The following is a 19,529-nucleotide window of genomic DNA, read 5'->3' on the forward strand; positions in this document are numbered from 1 at the left end:
TCCGAGTTATAAATTCAAGTTTATTACTTTAAAAGGCAGTTCTTTATTTCAATCACAATGTAAGTAACTGTATGACTGTTGTCTGGCTCATAACACGCAATGGCACACAATTGATCCTCACTCCTACATCCCTGGACAACACATGACCCCCACATGACTGTATGGCCCATAATACATATAAAAAGGACAAATGCTTTTAACACATCTTAAAACCCTATTAGATGCACATGTTTTACCACTAGCAGCACAATAAAGACAATGTAAATCATGGGACACACACACACACACACACACACACACACATAGGCTGTGTTTAGCACACACACGCACACACAGAGAGAGACAGATCACAAGCACATCTGATTGCCTGTGGATATATTGAAATACAAACGCTGTATAGAAGACATCACCACTATGAAAACTTGCATGCCTTAAAACAGCACAGAATATATAGGAGGGAACTTTAACTGTTAAACATTTTAAGAAAATAGAATGTTGACAATTTGTCAAGTGTGAGATTGTATGAATACATAGAATATAGATAAGGGTTGTATGAATTCAGAATAGATGGTTTGTACATTTTTTTACAAAACAAATGATAGATTTTGGGTTGGCTGTTTTGAGTATCCCTTTGGGATAAACGTCTTAAGATACACACTACACTAAAACAAAATTGATATTGGGCATGTGTGTGAGGTATGGCTACATTGGAGGTATGGCTATACCTTTTGAGCTCAAACAATTACGAAAAGAAACTAAAAAAATGGAAAACTGACTTGGCAGTTGTCCTCACCTTTATGGCTTTGACATGAAACATAAAAATGGCATTAATGGAAAATACCTTGAGGAAAACGTTGTAATGGACACATCACGGCTCAGTATTCCACTAAGCTACAATCAGGCCCATAATTGTCACCCTTGATAAAGATTTAAAAAAATACTGTATCAAATACATACAAATACTGAGCTATATTGTTGGCTCAAAAATAATAAATAGGTCAAAATTATTGGCACCCCTGTTTTCAATAGTCTATCGCCCTCCCCTTGTGAGGATAGACACTGAGCCTTTTGCTAAAATGCATTATGAGATTGGAGAACACGTTGGGAGGGATCTTAGACCATTCCTCGTGCTGTTATGGAGTGCCCTCTTCAATTTAAACCACTGGTGTCCAAGTCCGGAGAATGAGATGGCCATTGGAAAATGTTGATTTTGTGATCAATTAACAATTTCTTCGTGGATTTTCATCAGTGCTTGGGGTTATTGTTTTGCTGGAGGATCCACTTACAGCCAAGTGTCAGCCTCCTGGCATTGGCAACCAGGTTTTTGGCTAAAATGCCCTAGTACTGGGTAAAGTTCATGATTATTGTTGACCTTAACATGGGCCCCAGGACAAGTGGAAGCAAAATAGTCCCATAACATCAAAGATCCACCACAATATTTTACCGTAGGTATGAGGTACTTTTCTGTTTTTTAAACACCATACCCACCACTGGTGTGCGTGGCCAAAGAGCTCTATTTGTATGTCATCTGACAATGGCACTAGTTCCAATCCAAGTGCCAATGCCGTTTATCAAACTCCAGGCAGTGCTATGGTCATAAGTATTTATTTTAGTATTTTTTTGTTCATCATTATCAAGGGTGCCAATAATTATGGATCTGACTATGTTCAAGATCCCAATGTGTTTGGCCTTGAATAAAGAAGTTAAAAGCGAACTGTTTGAAAGCTTTGGACAGCCAACTGTCCTTGTTGCGTAGCAGAGAGCACCAAGAGCAAGCACTCCCAGCAACCACAAATGTTCAGCCACCTGAAATTGATCCAAGGCTGTTTAAATGTGTAATGTTGCAAAACTGTTTAGTAACGTGAATGTCTCCTTTTGAGGTAATCCCAGATAGATATACTCATACTGATAGAGTATGATGACCTGCCTAACAGACAAACCGATGGACAAATCCCTTGGGTGACCCACATTTCGCAAGGTACACTTTCTGTAAACGTTCTTCACTATAAATTTACTAAGACCAATTGAGTACTTTAAATAAAAATGGTGGCATACAAATAACAATGGTAACACTGATAAACGCTAACTTGAAATTAGTACTGATAATATATATATATTATCAAATATCTAAGAGGGATGTTAGTCCTTGGGTTAAAAAAAAAATCAGTTGCTGTTTTCTTTGGTTGTCACAGTGACGAGTTGCTTGGCAGCCTTGGCAATGTCATAGGCACACTGGATGACCTGCTGCGTGACCAGCTGCATGTCAGAGGGGCAAGGGTTGTGGGGCGTGGCCTTCTGGCACTCCCCATGGAGCCGGCTGGCACTAGAGGTGAGCAGCCGCAGGGACCCTCGCACTGTGTCTGAGCATGGCCTCTGAGTAAAGGAGAGAGGAGGCAGGAGGTACTGTTGGCAAAACATAGGCCATTAACGGTCCTATTAACACTGCAGGGTAAGGAGTGGATTTACTGGCATTGTTTGTGTGATTGTATAAACATTTCTCACCACCCTGAAGAAAAGAGTGCAACATCTAACAACAGAACACCAGCTGAGCTAAGATGCAGGACATTAATTTCCCTTCCATGTTTTCCAAACAAACAACCCTCCGGCTCTTGCATACAAAGGAGGAGTGTCTCAGTTGGAGGTCATCCCAGCTTACCTTAGGAAACAGGATGGCCATCTCTCTCACAGCCACATGGATCCTTTCTGAGCATGGTACAAAGCTGAGGGGGGAGGAGGAAGAAAACGTCAAATAATCAAGTGATCCTTTTTCCAACGTAAGTGTTAGTAGAAAACTCTGGCGCAGTTCTCTTTCTCTCAATAAGACAGTTAAACAAATATGTTGAATACTTAGGAATGTTTCCAGAAGCTTGCTAAGCCATTGATCCCCCTACTACATAAAGACACTTCTTAAAGAACAAAAATCAGCAAGCCATGTCCTGGTGGAGGTTTATTAGTGGACAAGTGAGAGAATGAGCAGCCCTGGTTATGTCCACCATGGAGCAGACAAAATAGAATATACTGAAGTGTCTTCATTAATAGCAACCATGTGCTCCATTTGAGGAAATTGAACACCGGTACTGTATGGGTAATTCTTGAATTATGGCGGTAAATGCTGTCCCTTGACTTTGGCACCCTGTAAAAACACTTTGAAAAATGACAAAAACATGACTAATGTGTTTTCTGTTTTATTTAACTTATTTAATAAGAGTTCTCCCGAGTGGCGCAGCGGTCTGAGGCACTGCATCACAATGTTTGAGGCGTCACTACATGTTTGAGGCGTTTGATCTCAGGCGGTGTCAGCCCCGAAGTACTGTAGAAAATAATAGGGGCTAGCAGGTTGCTGATGTGAAGAAGTATAGTGACTAGGCTTGGGCGGTACACCGTATATACCAGGGTATTTGGAAATGGCCACGAGATGATTATTTAATACTGTAAATACCGTTGAAACTATTAAAGTTTTTCTATAAATTATAATATTTGTAGCTACTTTTAAGTAAATACCTGTAGTCAACTTGAGCAATAAGTTACGAGATTTAGCAGATTGCGTTCTTCATTTCACCCGTCACATTATGAAGCTTACCGTAGTTCCCCAGAACAGTTGAGCGAGTCACGTGTTTGTTTGTAAAATGGCACAACGGGAGAAAGAGGGAGCAGGTGAGTCCAGCTGTGAAATGACATGGGTAGCGTTTTATATTGAAAGTCAAGTGTTTTTTTGCTTCAATAGAATGATCAAGGACATGAAAGTATAGTTTTACTTCTCAGAAATAGATTAGTGCAAAACATTCGCAGGACAATAGCTTCATTTTCAGATGACAACAGAAGTGCAACGCTATTTGGCAAGTAAATGAAAAATAAAAGGTATTTTTTGCAAAGACAATGCATGGACATCATGTTTCTAATTTGTATCCTAGAAGGAATGTAGCCAGCTACATTTCCTATTGTTTTAATTAAAGTTAATATTTCATTTTATTATGGCAAGAACAGCTCAAATAAAGCAAAGAGAAACGACAGTCCATCATTACTTTAAGACATGAAGGCTAGTCAATCCGAAACATTTCAAGAACTTTGAAAGTTTCTTTAAGTGCAGTTGCAAAACCCATCAAGTGCTATGACGAAACAGGATCTCATGAGGAATGACACAGGAAAGGAAGACCCAGAGTTACCTCTGCTGCAGAGGATAAGTTCATTAGAGTTATGGACATTAGACCGGTGGAAATCTGTCCTTTGGTCTGGTGAGTCCAAATGTAATATTTTTGGTTCCAACCGCTGTCTTTGTGAGACGCAGAGTAGGTGAACAGATGATCTCCGCATGTATGGTTCCCACCGTGAAGCATGGAGGAGGTGCTTTGTTGGTGAAACTGTCAGTGATTTATTTAGAATTCAAGGCACATTACCACAGCATTCTGTGGCAACATGACATTCCATCTGGTTTGCGCTTAGTGGGACTATCATTTGTTTTTCAACAGGACAATGACCCAAAACACACCTCCAGGCTGTGTAAGGGCTATTTGGCCAAAAAGGAGAGTGATGGAGTGCTGCATCACATGACCTGGCCTCCACAATCACCCGACCTCAACCCAATTGAGATGGTTTGGGATGAGTTGGACCGCAGAGTGAAGGAAAAGCAGCCAACAAGTGCTCAGCATGTGGGAACTCCTTCAAGACTGTTGAAAAAGCATTCCTCATGAAGCTGGTTGAGAGGATGCCAAGAGTATGCAAAGCTGTCATCAAGGCAAAGGGTGGCTACTTTGAAGAATCTCAAATATATTTTGATTTGTTTAACCTGTTGGGGGTAGGGGGCAGTATTTACACGGCCGGATAAAAAACGTACCCGATTTAATCTGGTTATTACTACTGCCCAGAAACTAGAATATGCATATAATTATTGGCTTTGGATAGAAAACACCCTAAAGTTTCTAAAACTGTTTGAATGGTGTCTGTGAGTATAACAGAACTCATATGGCAGGCAAAAACCTGAGAAGATTCTGTATAGGAAGTGCCCTCTCTGACCATTCCTTGAGCTTCTTGACTCTGTTTATTGAAGACTGAGGATCTTTGCTGTAACGTGACACTTCCTACGGCTCCCATAGGCTCTCAGAAGGCGGGAAAAAGCTGAATGATGTAATTCCAGCCACTGGCTGAAACACATTAGCGCTTTTGGCAAGTGCTCTATCAGAGGACAATGGGCTGAGGCGCGTACACGAGTCGACCCCATGTTTTTATTTTCATTCGTCTTTGAACCTAAACACAGATTCCCGGGCGGAATATTATCGCTTTTTTACGAGAAAAATGGCATAAAAATTGATTTTAGCGGTTGACATGCTTCGAAGTACGGTAATGGAATATTTTGAATTTTTTTGTCACGAAATGCGTCGTGCGCGTCACCCTTCATTACCATTCGGATAGTGTCTTGAACGCACAAACAAAACAGAGGATATTTGAACATAACTATGGATTATTTTGAACCAAACCAACATTTGTTATTGAAGTAGAAGTCCTGGGAGTGCATTCTGACGAAGACAGCAAAGGTAATAACATTTTTCTTATAGTAAATCTGATTTTGGTGAGTGCTAAACTTGGTGGGTGTCTAAATAGCTAGCCCTGTGATGCCGGGCTATCTACTGAGAATATTGCAAAATGTGCTTTCACCAAAAAGCTATTTTAAAATCGGACATAGCGAGTGCATAGAGGAGTTCTGTATCTATAATTCTTAAAATAATTGTTATGTTTTTTGTGAACGTTTATCGTGAGTAATTTAGTAAATTCCCCGGAAGTTTGCGGGGGTATGCTAGTTCTGAACGTCACATGCTAATGTAAAAAGCTGTTTTTTGATATAAATATGAACTTGATTGAACAAAACATGCATGTATTGTATAACATAATGTCCTAGGGTTGTCATCTGATGAAGATCATCAAAGGTTAGTGCTGCATTTAGCTGTGGTTTGGGTTTATGTGACATTATATGCTAGCTTGAAAAATGGGTGTCTGATTATTTATGGCTGGGTACTCTGCTGACATAATCTAATGTTTTGCTTTCGTTGTAAAGCCTTTTTGAAATCGGACAGTGTGGTTAGATTAACGAGAGTCTCGTCTTTAAAATGGTGTAAAATAGTCATATGTTTGAGAAATTGAAGTAATAGCATTTCTAAGGTATTTGAATAACGCGCCACGGGATTCAACTGGCTGTTGAGTAGGTGGGACGATTTCGTCCCACTGGCCCTAGAGAAGTTAACACTTTTTTGGTTACTACATGATTCCATATGTGATATTTCATAGTTTTGATGTCTTCAATATTACTATACAATGTATAAAATAGTACAAAATAAATAAAAACACTTGAATGAGTAGGTGTGTCCAAACCTTTGACTGGTACTGCATGTATAACTTTATGACCTGGATTGCCTGTCTTTGCAATTTGTTTATTTCCGTTTTGGCTTGTTAGCATATTTAGCTAGCAGCATCCATGGAAATTCACTATTACTTGTGCTAAATTTGTTTTTTAAGAGTTTTTTGCCACCCTCTTGTGTACTAAGCCAGTAATAACGTAAATACCGGGATGAGAGGACGGTATGATATGAAATCTGGATACCGCCCAAACCGAATTGTGACATGCTTTGGTGTATTTAGAGATCTATTTTGGATGCTAGACAGTGAACAAAAGTATTTCATATATTGTATACATCAATAAAATCAAAGGCTATTAAAATACAGATTTTCTTTACTAATACAATGTGTCTTTCAGTTTACTGTCATTGGTGTTATTGCCTTAAATCACAGATTACAAAGTTATACAAAGACCTTGAGCATTCTCTCCAGCGGCAAACTTAGAGGGAGGGATCTATATTAATGAAAATTATTAGCTAATCACACCCTTTTAGTCTGTCTAAATTTGAGGATTCCAATGATCGTTTGGTGTGTCTAAACCCAAAGTGTCCATTAGTGTTAGTCAATTTAAAATGAAGGGAAATAACATTGTGAGCAAATTGATTATTCATATCACTTTGGTAAATTGGGATTTTCTGAAATGGAAGCTCAATCCTTTATAAATGATGTACTAAAAACTTCTCATTGGTGTTACCATCAATGATGTTACTACTCCTACTGGTGGCACAATGTTATCATAATGGTATAAATGATTTAAAGTAATTAAGTTACCCTATAGGTTAATTTAGAAATGGGAAGATGTACCCAAATACATTTAAATGAAGAAAAAAAAAGCCCAAATGCCAACGTAATTCAAGAACCACCCATATTTTCCCCCGTAGACTATATCATGTAGTGGAGTCTGTTCCGCCCTGAAAATATAATCAACAATGAATCACTGTTTGAAACCAACACATGGCTTAGAAATCAGATAATGGAATACATCATAACTTTCCACCATTTCAAATCAATAACAATGTCTCCGTTATAACCCAGTAGACTGAGGACGCATTCAAATTGGCAGGGTGAAATTCTTCAGCAGTGTTCTGTGGTCACCATCTGGAGTGAGGTTTGGCACACAAGAGAAAAAGCTAAGCAAATATGACACAGCTTTAGTCAAACGGGGGCCAATAGTGAGGGTTTGTGTTAAAGACAACAGTGTGAATTCAAGTGGATTGTATAAACACTGAATGAATAGCCAGTGTGAATCTGTATTTAATAAAAACAGAACCCCCACCCCAAACACAGACTAAAATATAAGAATCAAGGATTGCCTGTGTGTTGACATGTAAAAGCCCCATAAGCCTGTACAGTGCATTCAGAAAGTATTCAGACCCCTTGACTTTTTCCACATTTTGTTACGTTACAGCCTTATTCCATAATTAATTAAATTGTCCCCCCCCCCCCCTCAATCTACACCCATAATGACAAAGCAGAAACAGGTTTTTACTAATTTTAGCAAATTTATAAAAAACTGAAATATCACATTTATATACAGTACCTGTCAAAGGTTTGGACACACCTACTCATTCCAGGGTTTTTCTTTATTTGTACTATTTTGTACACTGTAGAATAATACTGAAGACATCAAAACTATGAAATAACACATGGAATCATGTAGTACCAAGAAAGTGTTAAACAAATCAAATAATATTTTATATTTCAGATTCTTCAAAGTAGCCACCCTTTGCCTTGATGACAGCTTTGCACACTCTTGGCATTCTCTCAACCAGCTTGATGAGGTAGTCACCTGGAATGCATTTCAATTAACAGGTGTGGCTTGTTAAAAGCTAATTTGAGGAATTTCTTTCCTTCTTAATGCGTTTGAGCCAATCAGCTGTGTTGTGACAAGGGAGGGTGGTATACAGAAGATACCAAATAGGGCTAAAAGACCAAGTCCATATTATGGCAAGAACCGCTCAAATAAGCAAAGAGAAATGACAGTCCATCATTACTTTAAGACATGAAGGTTAGTCAATCCGGAACATTTCAAGAACTTAGAAAGTTTCAAGCGCAGTCGCAAAAAACATCAAGTGCTATGATGAAACTGGCTCTCCTGAGGATCGCCACAGGAAAGGAAGACCCAAAGTTAACTCTGCTGCAGAGGATAAGTTCATTAGAGTTACCAGCCTCAGAAATTGCAGGCCAAATAAATGCTTCAGAGTTCAAGTAACAGACACATCTCAACATCAACTGTTCACAGGAGACTGCGTGAATCAGGCCTTCATGGTCGAATTGCTGCAAAGAAACCACTACTAAAGGACACCAATAAGAAGAGGAGACTTGCTTAGGCCAAGAAACACAAGCAATGGACATTAGACCGGTGGAAATCTGTCCTTTGGTCTGATGAATCCAAATGTGAGATTTTTGGTTCCAACCACCTTGTCTTTGTGAGACGCAGAGTAGGTGAATGGATGATCTCCACATGTGTGGTTCCCAACGTGAAGCATGGAGGAGGTGGTGTGATGGTTTGGGGGTGCATTGCTGGTGACACTGTCTGTGATTTATTTAGAATTCAAGGCATACTTAACCAGCATGGCTACCACAGCATTCTGCAGCGATACACCATCCCATCTTGTTTGGGCTTAGTGGGACTATCATTTGTTTTTCAACAGGACAATGACCCAACACACCTCCAGGCTGTGTAAGGGCTATTTGGCCAAGAAGGAGAATGATGGAGTGCTGCATCATGTGACCTGGCCTCCACAATCACCCGACCTCAACCCAATTGAGATGGTTTGGGATGAGTTGGACCGCAGAGTGAAGGAAAAGCAGCCAACAAGTGCTCAGCATGTGGGAACTCCTTCAAGATTGTTGGTTAAGCATTCCAGGTAAAGCTGGTTGAAAGAATGCCAAGAGAGTGTGCAAACCTGTCATCAAGGCAAAGGGTGGCTACTAAGAATCTAAATTACAAAATACATTTTGATTTGTTTTAACACTTTTTTGGTTACTGCATGATTCCATAACTGTTATTTCATAGTTGAGATGTCTTCACTATTATTCTACAATGTAGAAAATGGTAAAAATACAAGAAAAACCCTTGAATGAGTAGGTGTGTCCAAACCTTTGACTGGTACTGTAATTATTCAGACCCTTTACTCAGTACTTTGCTGAAGCACATTTGGCAGCGATTACAGCCTCAAGTCTTCCTGTGTATGACGATACAAGCTTGGCACAACTGTATCTGGGGAGTTTTCCCATTCTTCTCTGCAGATCCTCTCAAGCTCTGTCAGGTTGGATGGGGAGCGTCGCTGCACAGCTATTTTCAGGTCTCTCCAGAGATGTTCGATAGGGTTCAAGTCTGGGCTCTGGCTGGGCCACAAGGTCATTCAGAGACTTGTCCCGAAGCCACTCTTGCATTGTCTTGGCTGTGAGCTTAGGGTTGTTGTCCTGTTGGAAGGTGAACCTTCGCCCCCAGTCTGAGGTCCTGAGCGCTCTGGAGTAGGTTTCCATCAAAGATCTCTGCTCTGTTTATCTTTCCCTGGATCCTGACTAGTCACCCAGTCCCTGCCGCTGAAAAACATCCCCACAGCATGATGCTGCCTTCACCATGCTTCACCTTTAGGGATGGTTCCAGGTTTCCACCAGATGTGACGCTTGGCAATCAGGCCAAAGAGTTCAATCTTAGTTTAATTAGACCAGAGAATCTTGTTTCTCATAGTCTGATAGTCTTTTAGGTACCTTTTGGCAAAATACAAGCAGACTGTCGTGTGCCTTTCAGTGAGGAGTGTCTTCAGTCCGGGGACTCTACCATAAATACCTGATTGGTGGAGTGCTGCAGAGATGGTTGTCCTTCTGGAAGGTTTTCCCATCTCCACAGAGGAACTTTGGAGCTCTGTCAGAGTGACCTTCGGGTTCTTGGTCACCTCCCTGACCAAGGCCCTTCTCCCTTGATTGCTCAGTTTGGCCGTACGGCCAGCTCTAGGAAGTGTCTTGGTGGTTCCAAACTTCTTCCATTTAAGAATGATGGAGGCCACTGTACTCTTGTGGAACTTCAATGCTGTTTTGGTACCCTTCCCCAGATCTGTGTCTCGACACAATCCTGTCTCGGAGCTCTACGGACAATTAATTCGACCTCATGGCTTGGTTTTTGCTCTGACATGCGCTGTCAACTATGGGACCTTATATAGACAGATGTGTACCTTTCCAAATCATGTCCAATCAATTGAATTTTAAAAACTATAAAAATAAAGACCCTGAAGAAGGCACAGTGATGCCGAAACGTTGGTGATTTACCCAATAAATGACTGGGAGTTGATATATGGAGTGTATGACTGTATTTTTATAGTTTATTCGCCGTTAGCACATTCACATAAAATAATTTTTCTGGGTGTGCGCCAGCTAATATTTAAAAAAATTCTACAATCAATTGAATTTACCACAGGTGGACTCCAATCACTTGTAGAAACATCTCAAGGATGATCAATGGAAACAGGATGCACCTGAGCTCATTTTCGAGTCTCATAGCAAAGGGTCTGAATACATATGTAAATAAGGTATCAGTTTTTAATTTGTAATAAATGTGCAAAAATATTTTTTTCAATGTTTTCACTTTGCTATTATGGGATATTGTGTGTAGATTGATGAGGAAAATGCTTTATTTGACACATTTTAGAATAAGGCTGCAACGTAACAAAATGTGGAAAAGGGGAAGGGGTCTGAATACTTTCCGAATGCACTGTATCTGGCATTCCAAAGGGGAATCTGAGACATCGTCCTCTTTGTTTCCTGCCAGCTGCATTTGACACACGCCCCCGCCCCTCAGCATACAGACAGAGGAGACGGTGATAGTGCCTGGGAGACAGGGACCGAGGCCAGAGTACCAGGAGCCAGAGCCAGGGGGGGCCTGGAGAGAGGAAGCAGGGGCCTCCTCAGCACTCTCAGAACAGGGCAGCAGGTTAGATAGACAGCCCCGGGCAGCCCTGTCAGAGCAGGGCACCAGGCTGTAGAGACAAGTCCGTCCGCGGCCGGCCCCCTCAAAGCAGGGCAGCAAGCCAGAGAAGTGGCCTAGACTTCCTGGCCTGGAGCTAGCCCACACCGTGAGGAAGAAAGTCAGACAGGAAGACACAAGGACAGGAAGGGGAGGACAGAGTGGGAATACAGGACAGTTAAAACCGAACTCAGGAGAAGAACAGAAAGAAAAACAGGATACATCCTCTGAATATCACAATTACTGAAGGTTGAAGGATGGATAGGTGAAGGAACAATATATGAGCAGCACCATTTCCCGTATTTAGAACCGATAGGGCAAGTTTCACACAAACCTTTAAGTCAAGAGACCTTTTCTCTAACTGCTGATTTGAGTTTTCTGTGTTCCCCTGACCTTACCTCTCACGTTTGTTCTCCTGCGCGGCCCTCAGCAGCTCCTGAATATTCTTGGTGATCTGCTCCGTCTTACAGATGACGTCCTCTGTGCAGGGCAGGGTGGAGTCAGCCTCAGTCCCATCCTCCCCCTGCTCTGCTGTACTGCCGTCCCCCAGCCAACTGCTGTTCCTGCCCATACTGCATGGGGAGAGGAGAGGTTCTATGGTTAGGCACTCCCTCACTTGTGGATCACTTTGTATATGAGCGACTGCTAAAATGCTTACACATTTTACATACGGAAGTCAGAAATATACAATATTTTCTACTATAATGTTTTAAATCAAAAGTCCTACCCGGACTCCTCCAGTCCTGTGTGGTTTGGTGTGTTGTCATAGTCACTCTCCAGCATGCGGCTCTGTCCCTCCAGGCTACAACCCTACAATGGGATAAATGATCAAGTAAGATGATGCTTGTCTCTTAGTTTAGTTTGCAGACAACCTTTGAATCTGGTGAGAGAGCATTTGAACAGCCGCACAAACGTTACCACAGTCTGAACGTGCTTGATGAAGCAGACGGATCAGAATCATGCTCTCTGAACCTAAAAAGCCATTTCATATTAAACCAGACCTCAACTGGTTTAAAAGCAGAGAGGAAAATGAGGTAGTACGTTTGAACCAGGGACCAGCTCTGTGTGGCATTAAGCAGTCAATGAGATCAAGATTCCTGCGGTACGGGTAAGGGCTTCAGTACAGATGGTTGTCCACCCCCTATGGCTGGTAAACACTGTTCACACTACAATGAACCATGACATTCTGTATTCCTTGTCTGTTTCAACAACCCTGTAGCCTTCTGACAGGATGTATGGAAACACCAGTGTACATGTCGTGTTTCGGGGCCTTTGAAAACACACAGACACCCATGTATAGCTCTATAGTTTCTTCAGGTATTCGACACGGCAGTGCTGGCTGGGGGAATAAGGGTTAGTGAAGAACAGCAGCAGCAAAGTGGTGCATGCAGCCAGCCATACCATGCGGAGAGGAGAGGCAGTGAGGTACAGCAGCAGTTGAAGGATAGAGTATGAGGTGGTGGTACAGGAGGAGCGGAAGTGAAAAAGCAGAGGGGATAGCACCCCTTCCCTGGGGCAGCTGCCCCCATCCTCTCAGAGGGAAGATTCGGTACTTAACCCTTCGAGCTCGCTCGTCCCGCGACCAGGACAGGGAGGAGGGGAAGGTAGGAAGGGAGGACGAGGCGTTCCCCAAAGGACCCCTCCCAATCTAGAAAGGGTTCAAACCAAGTTTACATAAAGGGCGTTGACTGTATCCTACAGGAGGAGGGGGCGGGGATAAATGCACAAACAATAACTGAATTGCCACAAACCAAACCAAATATGCTTAAAAATAATTACCACAAACCAAAAACTCTGAAGGCAACGGTCCACAGTGAATGGCATAGAACAGTCCAGGAGGGAGTGGTGTGAGCGACCTCTGAACTTACGTTTGTAGGGAGGGGCTGGACGGTGCGGCTGTCGTCACGGCGAGGAGGCTCGCCCCTGTGGGGATACTGCCTCATGGCCGAGCCCGTCTCATACATGGACATGGGGCGGCCTCCGGGGAGAGGGGGGCGGCCGGAGAGGTCCTGGGGGTGCTGCTGGCCACTGGGTGTCTGCCATCTCAGGGAGGACTTCTCAGTCTGCAGGGAGTTCAGCTGGAGGGGACAGAAGTTCAGAACAGCTTTATTTCTGTGTAATAGCCCCCCCCCAAAAAAGGCCTGTGTGTGAAACCTAGGGCTAATCATACCATGGAGGATGTGAGCATATCAGTGCAGGTTTGGATGGAGAAAAATCTCTCTATCCAGACTCTCCATGACCAGGCAGCTGCACTTCCACTGTGTTTTCACTTCCTTTTCTGTAAATAGCCCTGGTCTGGTCACGAAGGACACTCCCAGACTATTGTTCTCAACTTCTCATGAGAAAACAACAAACCAGCTGCTTCCTTGAATGAGCTAAAGGTTCCTGTCATGTATGGATTACAATTTGAATGTGTTCAACCAAATACCCAAATACCTATTTGCATTGACAACATAAGAAACATGAGAAGGACCAACACAACAAGTGAGCAGTTCTTGTGGGTCTGCAAACATCTGAATCAGCACAAAGCTACTAGACTTACTGTGGGATCGGTGGGTTGTTATAATGCCAAAGTCATAAACGTACCTTGCTCTGCATCAACTGGAGCTCCTCACTCAGGTGACAGTTGACCTTGAGCAGCTGCTGTATCTTGGCCTCAGAGGCCGTGAGGGCGCTCTTCACCTCCATGAACTCATGTAACGTGATGGGGCCATCAGACAAGTCCGACGACTCTGAGCTCTGAAGGATGGTGGGATGGAGATTTTACAAGATGCAGATTTAACACCATTCCATTTTATTAAAATCTGTTCATACACACCCTGAGGAAGACTACGACAGATTTTTCTCATTTTGAGACAAGCGAACACATAGATATGCTGACTTTGTTTTTGTACATTCATCAAATGTTTGGAAATGACGTAGAGTCGGGTATTTGTGAAAATTATATGGTAATATGAATGGGAAAGCGTCTGTGCAATTAATAGACACTGCAGTAAATAAAAACGTATCTGTTTTGTCCAGGCCCGTACTCTACATAGACTGGTGGGCAATTACCAATCAGAGTTCAGTAGGCCTAAACAAAAGGCGTGCTATTCACTTCGAACTGGACTGTGTGTTTACACTACAGGGAGCAGCAACAGCGTGACTTCAGATCATTAAAAAAGCAAATCGCAAAAACCACCTTAATGGTTTTCTTTAAATACAGTATGTACATACCATGGGAGTCATCTTACTTTGGAGAACTTTACAGTTCTATTGAACAAACTCTCTCCCTCAGTCGGCTACTGTATGCACATCAACAACGAATTTGCTCAAATCTGGTGAGGGTTAAACCGGCTCAAACTTTTTCAGCATATGGTCCTAGTTGGCAGTCCAAATTGCACTGATACGATTAGGAATAGTAGCCTACTCGCCCTGGCTGACGGAGGAAGTAGGGTTGCAGGGTGCAACAGCTCCTTTGAACTAAAAATACAAATGTGTTTTAGCCTACTGTAGTTACTGAAAATATGGACACTGACTGTAGCATAATATAATATATACTGAACAAAAATATAAAACGCAACATGTAAAGTGTTGGTCCAATGTTTCACGAGCTAAAATAAAAGATCTTAGAAATTTCCAGATGGACAAAAAGCTTATTTCTCTCAACTTGTGTGCACACATTTATTTACATCCCTGTTAGTGAGCATTTCTCCTAATCCATCCACCTGAAAAGTGTGGCATATCAAGAAGCTGATTAAACAGCATGATCATTACACTGGTGCACCTTATGGTGGGGACAATAAAAGGCCACTAAAATGTGCAGTTGTCACACAACACAATGCCACAGATGTCTCAAGTTGAGGGAGCGTGCAATTGGAATGCTGACTATGAATGTCCACCAGAGCTGTTGCCAGAGAATTTAATGTTAATTTCTCTGCCATAAACCGCTTCATTCGTTTTAGAGAATTTGGCAGTACGTCCAACCGGCCTCACAACTGCAGACCAAGTGTATGGCGTCGTGTGGGTGAGCGGTTTGCTGATGTCAACGTTGTGAACAGAGTGCCCAATGGTGGCAGTGGGGTTATGGTATGGGCAGGCATAAACTATGGACAACGAACACAACTGCCTTTTATCGATGGCAATTTGAATGCAGAGATAACGTGACGAGATTCTGAGGCCCATTGTCGTGCCATTTATCCGCTGCCATCTCCTCATGTTTCAGCATGATAATGCACGTCCCCACGCCGCAAGGATCTGTACACAACTCCTGGAAGCTGAAAATGTCCCAGTTGTTCCATGCCCTGCATACTCACCAGACATGTCACCCATTGTGCATGTTTAGGATGCTCTGGGTCAATGTGTATGACAGCATGTTCCAGTTCTTGCCAATATTCAGCAACTTCGCACAGCCATGGAAGAGGAGTGGGACAACATTCCACAGGCCACAGTCAACTTTATGCGAAGGAGATGTTGCGCTGCATGAGGCAAATGGTGGTCACACCAAATATTGACTGGTTTTCTGATCCACGCCCCTACCTTTTTATTTTTAAACGCATTTTATTAAAAAGGTCATTTATTTCAATAGACTGATTTCCTTATATGAACTGTAACTCAGTAAAATCTTAGAAATTGTTGCATTTTGCGTTTATATTTTTGTTCAGCATAGTATTTCTTGCAGTGAAACTATACACCAAATGTAAAATTGTCTCAGGAATAATAATAGATCTAAGTGTTTTGAACTCTTTTACATTTTTTGAACACAAATATGTTTTCATTCAGCATCTTCAGATAATGAAAATGCGCGGTTAGGGACCGTGCAAACATGCAGTCTTTATCAGCGAAATAAAAGGAGACAATAGCCTATTTCAACCACATAAAATATGCATCCAAGTCTAACTTAAATGTATCAGATTCATGTTGGATCGTTTTCACAGCTTTTCATATCCTTGAAACTGGTCCAACTCATGTAATTTGAAAGTTTTGTAGCGAAAATCTTTTTGCTGTTTTAGTTAGGCTAATGTATTTTCTCCCCGGTCCCCACACATCCTCGCTCAAAGCAGAAATGGAAGAGAACTTTGGAACGGAAATGGCGCCACACCAAACTGGAAGTCTTCCGACTAGCTTGGAAAGACAGTACCGTGCAGTATCGAAGAGCCCTTACTGCTGCTCGATCATCCTATTTTTCCAACTTAATTGAGGAAAATAAGAACAATCCGAAATTTCTTTTTGATACTGTCGCAAAGCTAACTAAAAAGCAGCCTTCGCAAATGGAGGATGGCTTTCACTTCAGCAGTAATAAATTTATGAACTTCTTTGAGGAAAAGATCATGATCATTAGAAAGCAAATTACAGACTCCTCTTTAAATCTGGGTATTCCTCCAAAGCTCCATTGTCCTGAGTCTGCACAACTCTGCCAGGACCTAGGATCAAGGGAGATACTAAAGTGTTTTAGTACTATATCTCTTGACGCAATGATGAAAATAATCATGGCCTCCAAACCCTCAAGCTGCATACTGGACCCTATTCCAACTAAACTACTGAAAGAGCTGCTTCCTGTGCTTGGCCCTCCTATGTTGAACATAATAAACGGCTCTCTATCCACCGGATGTGTACCAAGCTCACTAAAAGTGGCAGTAATAAAGCCTCTCTTGAAAAAGCCGAATCTTGATCCAGAAATTATAAAAAACTATCGGCCTATATCGAATCTTCCATTCCTCTCCAAAATTTTAGAAAAAGCTGTTGCACAGCAACTGACTGCCTTCCTGAAGACAAACAATGTATACGAAACGCTTCAGTCTGGTTTTAGACCCCATCATAGCACTGAGACTGCACTTGTGAAGGTGGTAAATGACCTTTTAATGACGTCAGACCGAGGCTCTGCATCTGTCCTCGTGCTCCTAGATCTTAGTGCCGCTTTTGATACCATCGATCACCACATTCTTTTGGAGAGATTGGAAACCCAAATTGGTCTACATGGACAAGTTCTGGCCTGGTTTAGATCTTATCTGTCGGAAAGATATCAGTTTGTCTCTGTGAATGGTTTGTCCTCTGACAAATCAATTGTAAATTTCGGTGTTCCTCAAGGTTCCGTTTTAGGACCGCTATTGTTTTCACTATATATTTTACCTCTTGGGGATGTCATTCGAAAACATAATGTTAAATTTCACTGCTATGCGGACGACACACAGCTGTACATTTCAATGAAACATGGTGAAGCCCCAAAATTGCCCTCGCTAGAAGCCTGTGTTTCAGACATAAAGAAGTGGATGGCTGCAAACTTTCTACTTTTAAACTCGGACAAAACAGAGATGCTTGTTCTAGGTCCCAAGAAACAAAGAGATCTTCTGTTGAATCTGACAATTAATCTGGATGGTTGTACAGTCGTCTCAAATAAAACTGTGAAGGACCTCGGCGTTACTCTGGACCCTGATCTCTCTTTTGAAGAACATATCAAGACTGTTTCAAGGACAGCTTTTTTCCATCTACGTAACATTGCAAAAATCTGAAATTTTCTGTCCAAAAATGACGCAGAAAAATTAATCCATGCTTTTGTTACTTCTAGGCTGGACTACTGCAATGCTCTACTTTCCGGCTACCCGGATAAAGCACTAAATAAACTTCAGTTAGTGCTAAATACGGCTGCTAGAATCCTGACTAGAACCAAAAAATTTGATCATATTACTCCAGTGTTAGCCTCCCTACACTGGCTTCCTGTTAAGGCAAGGGCTGATTTCAAGGTTTTACTGCTAACCTACAAAGCATTACATGGGCTTGCTCCTACCTATCTTTCCGATTTGGTCCTGCCGTACATACCTACACGTACGCTACGGTCACAAGACGCAGGCCTCCTAATTGTCCCTAGAATTTCTAAGCAAACGGCTGGAGGTAGGGCTTTCTCCTATAGAGCTCCATTTTTATGGAATGGTCTGCCTACCAATGTGAGAGACGCAGACTCAGTCTCAACCTTTAAGTCTTTACTGAAGACTTATCTCTTCAGTAGGTCCTATGATTAAGTATAGTCTGGCCCAGGAGTGTGAAGGTGAACGGAAAGGCTGGAGCAACGAACCGCCCTTGCTGTCTCTGCCTTGCCGGTTCCCCTCTTTCCACTGGGATTCTCTGCCTCTAACCCTTTTACAGAGGATGAGTCACTGGCCTACTGGTGTTCTTCCATGCCGTCCATGGGAGGGGTGCGTCACTTGAGTGGGTTGAGTCACTGACGTGGTCTTCCTGTCTGGGTTGGCGCCCCCCCTTGGGTTGTGCCATGGCGGAGATCGTTGTGGGCTATACTCGGCCTTGTCTTAGGACGGTAAGTTGGTGGTTGGAGACATCCCTCTAGTGGTGTGGGGGCTGTGCTTTGGCAAAGTGGGTGGGGTTATATCCTGCCTGTTTGGCCCTGTCCGGGGTATCATCGGATGGGGCCACAGTGTCTTCTGATCCCTCCTGTCTCAGCCTCCAGTATTTATGCTGCAGTAGTTTATGTGTCGGGGGCTAGGGTCAGTCTGTTACATCTGGAGTATTTCTCTTGTCTTATCCGGTGTCCTGTGTGTATTTAAATATGCTCTCTCTAATTCTCTCTTTCTCTCTTTCTGTCTTTCTCTCGGAGGACCTGAGCCCTAGGACCATGCCTCAGGACTACCTGGTATGATGACTCCTTGCTGACCCCAGTCCACCTGGCCGTGCTGCTGCTCCAGTTTCAACTGTTCTGCCTGCGGCTATGGAACCCTGACCTGTTCACCGGACGTGCTTGTTGCACCCTCGACAACTACTATGATTATTATTATTTGACCATGCTGGTCATTTATGAACATTTTAACATTTTAACCCATGTTCTGTTATAATATCCACCCTGCACAGCCAGAAGAGGACTGGCCACCCCTCATAGCCTGGTTCCTCTCTAGGTTTCTTCCTAGGTTTTTGGCCTTTCTAGGGAGTTTTTCCTAGGGAGTTTTTCCTAGCCACCGTGCTTCTTTCACATGCTTTGCTTGCTGTTTGGGGTTTTAGGCTGGGTTTCTGTACAGCACTTTGAGAATATCAGCTGATGTACGAAGGGCTATATAAAAAAAAAAAAAAATAAAATTAAAAAATAAATAAATAAATAAATAAATAAATTTGATTAGGCGAATTATTATTATTATTATTGCATTCTATAATTAGTTTTTTTTTGTCTTCTAGAGCAACAAGTAAAGACAGAAGA

At 42.3% G+C, this 19,529-nt stretch overlaps 1 protein-coding gene across 12 annotated transcripts in view; it reads right to left on the bottom strand.

The window, feature by feature from the left end:
- Nucleotides 1-19,529, bottom strand: part of LOC106564195 (ARF GTPase-activating protein GIT2) — a 27,459-nt gene continuing 7,930 nt past the window's right edge. For 3 of the 12 annotated variants that reach the window (XM_045689887.1, XM_045689889.1, XM_045689899.1), the window contains 6 exons: nt 13,940-14,092; nt 13,222-13,431; nt 12,912-13,001; nt 12,081-12,163; nt 11,752-11,925; nt 11,006-11,450 (listed from right to left, as the gene is read on the bottom strand). In XM_045689887.1, the coding sequence (XP_045545843.1) occupies nt 11,021-11,450; nt 11,752-11,925; nt 12,081-12,163; nt 12,912-13,001; nt 13,222-13,431; nt 13,940-14,092 (1,140 nt within the window). In that variant the 3' untranslated portion in view covers nt 11,006-11,020. Of the gene's footprint in view, nt 2,374-2,656; nt 2,721-11,002; nt 11,451-11,751; nt 11,926-12,080; nt 12,164-12,911; nt 13,002-13,221; nt 13,432-13,939; nt 14,093-19,529 lie in introns of those variants that run through there. The other 9 variants (XM_014130265.2, XM_045689892.1, XM_045689905.1 and 6 more) reach the window with 6 other exon arrangements.

The sequence above is a fragment of the Salmo salar genome, chromosome ssa01, assembly GCF_905237065.1.
Source record: "Salmo salar chromosome ssa01, Ssal_v3.1, whole genome shotgun sequence".
In the NCBI taxonomy this organism is placed as follows: Eukaryota; Metazoa; Chordata; class Actinopteri; order Salmoniformes; family Salmonidae; genus Salmo; species Salmo salar.